Source organism: Prionailurus viverrinus, chromosome F1, assembly GCF_022837055.1.
Source record: "Prionailurus viverrinus isolate Anna chromosome F1, UM_Priviv_1.0, whole genome shotgun sequence".
NCBI lineage: Eukaryota > Metazoa > Chordata > Mammalia > Carnivora > Felidae > Prionailurus > Prionailurus viverrinus.
This window is the reverse complement of record NC_062577.1, coordinates 10,664,367-10,675,141: the sequence shown is the minus strand read 5'-3', so window position 1 is coordinate 10,675,141 and position 10,775 is coordinate 10,664,367. Positions and strand designations below refer to the sequence as shown.

The 10,775-nt window shown below is 42.9% G+C and overlaps 1 protein-coding gene across 3 annotated transcripts in view; it reads right to left on the bottom strand.

Moving 5' to 3' along the window:
• Positions 1–317: 317 nt before the first annotated feature.
• Positions 318–10,775, bottom strand: part of PRRX1 (paired related homeobox 1) — a 78,262-nt gene continuing 67,804 nt past the window's right edge. The window contains exon 5 of one of the 3 annotated variants that reach the window (XM_047839710.1): positions 318–504. Coding sequence is in view for 1 of the 3 variants with exons in the window: in XM_047839708.1 (XP_047695664.1) it covers positions 7,672–7,810 (139 nt within the window). In the remaining 2 variants the exon portion in view is untranslated. Of the gene's footprint in view, positions 505–4,461; positions 7,811–10,775 lie in introns of those variants that run through there. The other 2 variants (XM_047839708.1, XM_047839709.1) reach the window with 2 other exon arrangements.

The window sequence follows — 10,775 nt, the reverse complement described above, 5'->3', positions numbered from 1 at the left end:
CAGGGTGGGAGAATTAGAGTGTGTGGTCATTGAGAGCCATGTCTATGAGTTACAACAAGCATCTTGAAATGCAGGTAGTACCGGAGAAAGGAAGGAAAGAAGGATGAAAGGAAGGAGGGAAGAAGGGAAGGAAGCACTGAAGGAAGGAAGGAAGGAAGGAAAGAAGGAGGGATGGGCTGAAGGAAGGGAGGGAGGGAGGGAGGGAGGGGGAGAGGAAGGAAGGAAACAAAGGAGAGTAAGAGAGAAGAGAGAGGAAGGAGGTGTATTAGTTAGGTTGGGCTAGGTTGCGGTAACAAATAGGCCTGGTTGTATAACGATTAAACATGATAGAACTTTATTTTTCTGTCATATAACACGCCAAGATGGTTCCTGGCCAGCAAGGTTGCAGCTCTGTTTCCTGCAGTCACTTTTCAGGATCCCAGGTTCTGCTGCTTTACCATCTTTAAAACATGGCTTCCGAAGTTGAAGTCCCCTGGGGGCCAAATGCTGTGGTAGTGCCTAGAACTAGAGATGGGGACAAGAGGAGATGTGTTGGTGCCCGATACAGGCAGACACCCTGGTCCGGATGCACGGTATGCCTCCACCTGCAGGATACAGTGACTGGATCATGGCTGTGCACAGAACAATTCAGGACCCTGGAATCCACCCTCAGGATTTTTGTAACAGGAGCTTGTTTCTCTGATCTTTTCTCCAAAGTGAAATGGACGGATGGTAGCCTGCTACGTGGAGAAAACTTGCCTGCGGAGATGGGAGGCAGACAGAGAGTTCTGACGATGTCAAGTCTCAGTTCTAGTGCCCGAGGTTCTCAGAGCTACCCTAGTTCCTATAGCCCCTCCTTTTGTTCTTTGACCACCCCTACCCATCTAATAAATCCCCTAATGAAACCATCTCAGCCTAATTAGAGTTGAGTTTCTGCCACTTGCACTTGAAAGGTACTTGACAATATAGAAACTGATAAGTAAGTGGAGCATTATCTATTACAGGCCTTGAAATCTAGAAGCAGATGACCAGAGGCACTTCATGCAACAGGGAGGATCTCTACCCAGTCCCAAATCTCCCAGACTCCCAAGGGTCAGACAATAGTAAACTCGTTTTTCAAGCAGAGTCGGGAGGTTTGAGACACGGTGGAAGATATAAGGGCTTAGAAGTATAGGGCAGAGAAATGACTGGAAGTGTTCTTTCTCGGTCCCTTCCCAAACCTCTCTGCTGTCCCTTCTCCCCATAAGCCTGAAACAATGTGTCAAGCTCCCCCCCCCACCCCCCCACCCCCCATTCACCGCAAAGCATCATATATGGAGATGCTGCTAAGGATGAAGGGCTGAGTAACTGTCCCAAACTCTTCTGCCACCCTGTCTCAAGGGAGAGGACTAAAGGAGGCTTTCAAACTGAGGTCTTGGGTGAGCAGAGCTCTGTCCTGTTTCTAAGAGGGAAAAACAAAGTGAGGCCAGAAGGGATTCACGTTCAAGAATTACATCTCAACAAGGTTTCTGGCATGGGTTTCTGTTTCATGGAATCTCCAGAAAGTGACACAAAAGACAGAGCTTTAAAAAAGGTGTATGGCACCCATCCACTGGGACACTAGAGCAGCGTCTGGGCCCCGGGGACAAATGAAAGTCCGCGTGTTCACATCCATAAATTTGTTATAAATCAACCTAACAAACCGTTCAACAAATTCTGTTCTACCCTCCTATTTTAATGAACATACTTTCGCAGTGACCCGGAAACTCAAGCTATATGTAGAATTCTCAAACTATTTGGAGTTCCTTTCCAGAACACGGCAGTGTGGGGACGCTCTGACTCTCGAAAGTCAGCCTGTGGCCTGTCCACTTCTCTTTTCCCATCCACCCACCCAGCACCAAAAGCAGACCTGCACATACAAAGGGGGCAACTGCATTATGCATATCCCAGATTCATCTGCGCATCCTGACCCACACAAACATTGGTTCACAGGGGCCTGAAAATGGGCTCAGATGATTGAGCCCCAAATCCCAAGTGCCTGAAGGATGGTCTGCAATAGGGAGTGCAGGTTCCAGGTGGGCACGTCCAGTTGGCCCTGCAGACTCGTTGCCCAGGAGAGGGGCACAGTCAGAAGAGTGCTCATGGATGCCAGGACAAACTGTGCGGATCTTGCCTGATCTAGGGACTTGGGCCTTCTTCCAGGATCTGGGATCTCAGGAGCTGCTTGGGTTCCAGCAATACTTTGTGTTCAGTGAGCAGCCCTAGGGGGCTTTAAATAAAATCCCTTGTAATTTGAACCGGGTGGTAGGTCTCTGCCACCTGCACCTGAAAGAATCCTTATTAATAAATTTTCAGTGCCAGAATGTCTCAAGCAAGGGGCCTATAAGCCGCTGTTTCTGGTTTTTCTGAAACGCTTATTCTTACCCTGACTTGTCAAAAGGCACCTTCTTCCTCCGACACCGTGGTAAACTGTACTCTAGAAAATCATGTAGCCAATGGCCTTTCCTACATCCCCGGTTAAGCTGGTCTGCTCTACAGCATTTGAGCATATTGAACATTCCCTTCTCTTTGACAATTCCTCTTTTTTCAACTCTGGGATAACAAACAAGCTAATCTTCCCCTATTTCTCAAGCAGCTCCTTGTAAATGGTCTTCCATAGCCTTCGCTCCAACTGTAGATGTTCTGCAAAGTATAAGCTTCCTCCCTGGGTTGAAACTACAGTTGGCCTTTGAATAACCTAAGGGTGAGGGGCGCCAACCCCCGGTACAATAAAAAATCCATGTATAACTTTTGACTCCCCCGGAACTTAACTACTAATAGCCTACTCTTGACCAGAAGCCTGACCAGTAACACAAAAAGCCTATTGACACAAATTTTGGATATGTATTATATGCTGTATCTTTACAATAAAGCCAGCTAGAGAAAGGAAAACGTTGTTAAGAAAGTCATAAGGAAGAATAAACCCATTTACAACACTGGACTATCAAAAAATCCACGTATCAGCGGTCCCACGCAATTCAAACACGCGTTGTACAAGCGTCCACTAGACTTCCAAAGGCCATTTATCAGAAGCATGATTTGAGCACGGTGACGATGCTCTCTCTTCTCGAAGAACTCATTCGCTCTGGTACCTCACGGTGTCACCTCCTTAGAGATGAATCCCAAGGTTCGATCTCCATTCGTGACCTTGCCTTCAAGCCCTACTTGCATATCTTCACTTACTGGACACTGACATTTTGGTTTTCAAGTTCAGTCACACGCTTAAAACTGCAGTTATTGTCCTCTGTCACTGGGTCTCTCCTGTTTCTCCTGGGTTGTGTTGTCAGTTTTGTCCACCGAGGGATTCATTGTCCTGGTTCCCGGGTTTCAAACCAGTATCTCTAACCTCTCTTTCCTGCCAACAAGATCCTACTGATTCTTTCTTTGCAAGACGTGTCCTATTCAACCTTTGCTTTTTGGCTCCACCCCCCGCCCCCCACCCCCGCTGTTTTTCTGCTTCTCGTTCCTGTTCTGCTCTGGAATAGCTTCATTCTTTGGCCACAATGATCCTGCTAAAGTTGTATTTTTTTGCATGACCTCCTTTTTTTTTTTTTTTTCCTGATTGATAACTTCCAATGGGTTTGTATGGCCTGAGCAAAATTCCAAACGCCTCTGCCCTGGCACACAATACTTTGCAAGATGAAGACTCGGTTTCAATCTCCAGCGTTTTCTTCCATTCAGCTTCACAACAAACCCTCCGTTCCATCCGGGCCCATCTTGCCATGGTCCCTGAACACAGATTCCTCCTTTCTGTGTCCCCGTCTTCATCCCATCTCTGCTCCCGGGCTTGAAAGGCCAACAACATCTCCTCTCCTCTCAGCGCTCGCTGATGAAACAAGCCAGGTCCTCCAAGAAACCCTCAGCCACTGGAGCTCGCTGTTTTGTTTTGTTTTTTCTCCCTCTCCTGGACTTCCGTCTACACTATTTGTTTGTTTGACACAGGCGCTTACTGTCTTGAACTGTTGCATACCTTGGTTCACGGTTAATTTGTATGAAAACAGAACCCATGTCTCCCAATTTGGTTTTCTAGTTCCCTCCCAGGCTCATTCACCCAGCGCGAAACCCAGTAAGCAGCTGCCTAAGAAGTTTTGCCCTGTTGCTTCTGTACTCTAAAATGAAAGTCTGTGCTTTGTATTTTGTCTGTTTTGTTAGCTGGTATTGTGGGCGCTAAAGTGGTGGGTGAAAAGTAAGTGAACTCCCATAAAAGTTCCACTTTACACGTACCCATTATACCGATAAAGGCCCCCTGTCCCTCCTACCATTGTCCTTGCTTTAGAGGAATAGATTCTTTTCCTTTTTGAGGAAACACTATCACACTCCAATAAAAGTTCTCTCCTACAAATCCCTCTTACCTTCACTCTTTCCTGCATGTAATCTTAGGTCCCAGCAGATCAATTTTTGAAATTCAAAGAGAAAACAATCAGCAGACTCAAATGTACGTAACAAAAGACGACACAGTAGTATCCTTCTTCTTTTTATTGAAAAGGAATCATTTCTATTCTAGCGCAAACAATGTATATTTTACATCATAAAGCAAGATATAATTTACATATTACATTTCTTATGAGATCTTTATACCCTAAGTGTCATTCCCTTTTTTTTATTCAATCACCTTCTCTGGTTAATTTTAACCTGCCAGGTATCCTACAAATCAGCATCTCGTTTGGGGAGGGATTGGGGACACAGATAGTTGGTACGTATTATCTGCACCTGGGTATAATGATGGCGAGGAACAGGGGTATGTATGCCTTGGGACTTTGTGGTCCCGAGGCCCTCTCTTGAGACCTGGCTTGGGAGCCAAAAGGCTACTCCTCTAAATCAGATATCCAACTTCTACCTTAAAAAAAATCAATAATAAATGAACAATACTGAGTGCTTGTCCCATGTGTATACTTCTTGATCAGGTGCTTAAATAACAGATGCTTTCATTATCAATGAAAGCTCCTATGGCTGATCTCGGATATTCTCGGATATTCTCATCGTTAATCTCGGACATTCTCAGACATCGCTTCCCAGGCTCTAGTAGTAAAACTGCCCAGTCTCACAGAGCATTTGGGTTTGGGGTTTGGGGTTTTCTGCGCACCGCTGAAAACGGGTGTCAGGATGAAAGCTTCAAATGACTGTTTCATAGGACCTTCTATCCCTTTACACCCTCTTCGAAGACTCCCGCATCCAGCAACATCTTGTCGTGTGTGATTTCTGTTCCCTGCACTATCACCCAAACGCACTTGTGGCTCTTCTCCCCAAAGTCCAAACTCCAAGAGTTCGCCAATGTCTCGGATTGTACTTATTTCACAAAGAATGTTTTAATCTGTTGGACCACACCGTTCCTTTGAATCTTGAGAATCCACAGCAGCTAGCGGGACAGAAGACTTCACCGGGGGACTCTTTAGGAAGCAAGTCATATGTGGTGTTCAGCCAGTCTACATAAAACATCTGTTTAATAGTTGTATTAAAAGAAGAGGGGATCAGTTGGTGAAAGCAAAATGCATAAGATGGGCTTCCTTCTCATTGTGAAAAGAAGTACAGAAGCAACATTCAAAATATGTTTTCAGATCGGTGGCTGTTTGGCTGAAAAAACTACCACCGTTCACTCAAGGTGCCAGGTGGAAGGCGTAGCAAATGTGTGACGAAAGTGCATCTTAGTCCTTGCCTGTCATTCAGAGTTGGCATATTTGGCCAAAGCCAATCTAAAGCTTTTTAATTACTGACAACTAAGATTACTGGAACCAACCTGGTCAGGAATAAAAATAGGTCAAGAATATGTCTGTTCTGTGCATATTACATTATTCTTTGGTCAAGTGATGTGATTTTTGAGAGGTCTGGAAGTATAAACCTATTTCTCATTTCCAAATACGAGGCTGTAAGTATTTACAGCAAGGTAGCATTTCCTTGCTAGGAAACAAGGCTTCCAGGTACCATATCTTTCCATTAACGTTGTGTACTTTTATAGTCTCTTTCCTCCCATGGCTACAAAGTGCTGCACAAAGAGAAAGTACAGGAAAGAATGAAGGAGCAAATGAAAGGAGCCTCACAACACCCCTGTGAGGTAGGTAAGTATTGTTAAACCCATTTTTACAAAAAAGGTAAACTGAGGCACAGGACGGTGGTGTAGTTTGGTCTAGTCCACCTGACAAGTTACCAAAGCACAGCTGGAGACAAAAAGAAAGAAACAAAGACAGGTCAGTCCTGGCTCGCAGCCCTAGGCACTAAACTTTATTTCAAAATACTGTATTAGAAAGAGAATGGCCCACAGTCGCCTTTTCCATTTTTGGAACTTAGACAAGCCTTTAAGTATCCCATTTAAACATGGTCTTTCAGATTCCTGTCGAGTGGAGAAGCGGAAAAGTACATGGCTTTCCATCCTCTGAGTGTAATTCCCATGAGGTGTACCAGGATCTATCCCCATTCCACCGGAGCTCAGACTCCAAACTCAAGAACACTGTCAGAGCCTCAAATAGGTTCTGATTTATTTGAAGCCCAAATGTGAAAATGAGACCTGTTCTCAAACAGATGCCCTATCAGTTGCTCTGTGGCTTTGATGAGAATTCTGTGTAGAGAAAGAAAGGAAACAAGATCCCTAAAAACATCTCATCACTGTAGAGATAAGGACAGTGGTGACGGCATGAAACCTGCTTTTTGTAGTGTTTGAGTTTGCAAACTCAAGCTTGCAAGAATATTTTATATATATATATATATAAAATATATAAATATATACAGTATATATATATAAGTGTGCATCTGACTACCCTTAAGGCACTAAAGAGATGTAGGCCATGCCTTTCACAACTCAGTCTCTGTTTTCCTAGACAAATTTCTCTCCCTCTCTCAAGCGAAATATATTTCTTTTAACAAATAGCCCGTGACAGCAAATCATTCAGAAACAACAAATATCTTTAACTTAATGTGGCTGACTGCTCAGATGGGGGTGAGGGGCGGTGGTGATGGTGATATTATCATCTACAGCTTAGAGCTTAAATCTATAGCTTATAGTAAGTAGAGCTTAGATCTACAGCTTAGAGCCTAGAACTAGCCAGACACAGCCAATCGCGTTGGATCTGACAAGCCAGTGGCCAGATGTGGTTAACAGTAGCTGATGGAAAAGCCGTACCGTGACCAACAGAGATGGAGACAACGAGAAAGGAAATCGTATCTGGCACAGATTCTGCAGAAAGACTTTGGCTTTCCAGAAGTTTCTAGAGCTTCTATACAGAGAACTGGGAAGAAGGAAAGGGTAAGGCACTAAAGTTCAAACAGGTCACTGAGGAGACTATAGACAATGATTCTGAATATATATACGATTTCTTTGGCTGCTGTAGGTTTTTTTTTTTTTAAACCCATACAATCGTGGGGGGGGGGTGGGCTGAACCTAACTGAAGAAGCTTGGAGTATATTAAAGCAAAGCGCGTGAATAGAAGGAAAAACAAAATTAACACACACAGAAACAAGTGGTGGTGGTATCCCAGAGGGAGGAGAAACATTGGTTAACTAATTTTCATTTTGCTCCTCTCCTGCTTTTCTCTGCCATGGTCCCAATATTTTAGTTCAGGTTTTTGGTTTGTTTGTTTTTATTGATTTTTTTTTTTCCAGCAGATGAAGAAATGACAGAGCAGGATAGGTGTCTTATGGTTTTTGATTTCTTCTTAGGCCTGCTTAATTATTTTTTTTTTTTCCTCAGTTGACTGTTGGCACCTGGTTCCTCTGTAAACTATATTCCTTGGCCTTCAGTCTCAGGTTGGCAATGCTGTTGGCCATGTTGATGCCCTGTGCAGGGCTATTGTTGGCACATGTGGCAGAGTAAGTGGCCATGGCGCTGTAGGGACAAAGGAGAGAGCAGGGAGAATAACAGGCATTAGTTTCACGAAGCCGCAAGTCTGTGCCCCAGATGGATGCAATTCTCAGCACGGGGCAGGTGGGTCGGATGAATGACCTCTGAGGTCCCTTACTTACAGCCCCAGATCTCATTGGTCTAAGGCACTTGGGAAAATGTTTGGAAGGGCAGGGGAGAGTGGGGAGAGTGAAACAGGGCAGGGAGAGGTATCTGCTGTGTTGGACATGGTGAGTAATCATTTATTTCTGGGGTGAGAGAAGAAAGCTGCTTATGTTGAATAGAAGGTGTTTCGTCAGCCGACCAATTGAAACAGTATTGAATCTCTCTTCCTGCTTACATCGCCAGCCTGGGGGAGCGGCGAGCCAGAGAAGCAGGCATTTGAAAAGGAACTAAAGGGCATTTTGTCCTCTTCGCTCTGAGTAGCGGCCTTTAATTCTAACACATTTTAGGTAATCAATGAATACCATATTAAATAGTGTACTTGAGAACCAGCTCAGCAGCCCATTCTTGATTGGTGAGTGGCGCTAAGTATAGCCAAATCAAGAGCTTCTTATCCCAACTGGGCTTGATTTTATAGCTTCTTCTCAAAAGTACGTGAGAAGCTCACGATGTCTTCTGGGTCAGTTATTTGGGAAATGTTGAAATCCCCTAGATACACCAGCAGAGGCTCCAGCCGGTTTCAGGATCCCTGACCTCAGAGGTAACGATTTCCCTCTGTCCTTATTCTGGAGAAAAACCTGAAGTTGTTTCACATTGTCAGAGATTATAATTAAAAACCTAGAAATACAACTAGACAGAAATGTGCACTTGGGTTTTGTTTTTGTTTTTGTTTTTGTTTTGTTTTGTTATTTTGCTAATTGCATCCATGAATTTCTTTTAAAGGAAAAAGCAGTGCTTTCTTAGCCTTGAATGTAAATTATTCATTACTGTGTACTAAACAGTTAAAAGGGAGCTCATGTTAATTAAGTGAAAATGTTTCTAGTTGTTTCCAAGATTAGCAAAATCCTTTTCAACTGAGGCCTGAAATGAGATAGACTTATAAATGGAATGACATGTGCTTTGCTGTTGCCTGCATTCCAGTGCAATTTTATCGGCCACACAGGAGTTTGTGGCTCTGGGGATCAAGTGACAGACCAGAAAGAGAGAAAAAGTAAAGCTACTCTACAAATAGAAAAACTGTATCATGAATACTCATCTGGGAGACCGTATAGTCAAGACTTATAGTCAAGACTCACAATAGCCTATTTCAGTTACTAGCAATTAACCCAGGAAAATTAGGTTAATGAAATGTAATTAGTCCCAGATCACTAGGTTTTTCCAGAAATGCACATCCTTAACTTAAAATCCTTACAGCACTGGTGTGTGTGTGTGTGTGTGTGTGTGTGTCTTATAACTGAGAAATAGCTACTATAATTAAACTGATTCCTGCTCAGTGTCATTGATCAAGCAGGGGCTGATGATTGCATATTCTTGATCCATTAAAAATATCTTTTCATAGTTAAAAAATGAACAAATATCAGTGCAGGTTAGACCTACTCAACAGACCATCACTCTACCACTGTCTACCGAATGAGGCAGAAGGGACCCCAGTTAAGGTAGTTTTCACTTAGGAGTCAGATAAATGATCAGAATAACCTGTTAAAATGGGGCAAGGTTTTTTTAGTAATATCCCCAAAGTTCTCATTTGTTTTCGAAACCCATACACATATCATTCAATTCCTATATGAACTACGTGCTTCCATTCAAAACCCTACCAGAAATCTAAGCAAACCTGTAAATCTTACACTCAAGAAATTGCTAGGATATACTGAAATCTAAGATTTCAGTGAAATCAAAGATGTAAATAGTGAAGAAAAGAGAATTGAATTTGGGAAATGTTCCTAAGTTATAGATTATAAAGTGAACCAAATCAACCGGGTTTCTGTGAGAGAATTAAGTCCTAAAGACGGTTCTTAGTACCATTCAACATGTGCAGGAGAGAAGCTGAAATGGTGAGTTATCTGTATTATTTGTTAAACACTGAGAGTCAAAATGAAAGACTTCTGAAAACAGAAGGCTAAAACTTTACGAGACAGCATAAAGAAAAACCTTCCCTGATGGTAAATTGTAGAATGTCATAGAGTATTGCATTTTTAAGCACTTGACCTAATTTTCCAAGGAGTCTGTTATCCAGCCTTTGAGATTCTAGACAAGCAAAGTCCTATTTAATAGAGATTCCCTCCTTTTTTGATGGTCAAAGGTGTGGTCCATTTTCCTTGGCAGACAAAGGGAACTGGAACCTTGGGGGATTATTTTCATTAACTGAAGATGCTACTACTGTTTTCTAGAAATGTCTACTAGAGTTGTGACTTCAGTTTCATCTACTGTAGAGTCATTTTTGCCATTCTTGCATCATAGTTTACTAACTTCATCTGACAGTCTGGTTTGAAGACTTCATATGGTGACACATCTCTTAGAAAAACTGAGATTCTCTAATGCGGGCCAGATATTAACATCCCAAATGAGATGAATGTTGATCCACTTTCCATCTCAAAACCAAATCAATGCAAATTAGACTTGTATGTCGCACTGGTCACACTGGAAATTGGATTTTCACTGGGACATTTTCCCTTAAATGGCAGCCTGAGCTGCTAGAGTTGAGTAAGTACCCCTGTCCGACTGTACTGTGGTGCCACTCTAAGGACAGCACTGTATTAGCGATACTCTGACGATGCCTTGTAGGTAGCCCTCAAGTTAGTGGGGCTTGAAGACAAAAAAGCAGCTGATATTAACGAGTTTTGCCATTCCCTAGGAGCTTAATAAATGATAACATTTGCACTTGATAAATGTCTAGGAAAATTATTAACTTTCAAAAATGGATTCAACGTACTCCAGCACCTTCCATAACCCTAAGAAATAGGACAAAAGAACAGAGGCAGTCTTACTTCATGGCCTCTAAACCAATGTT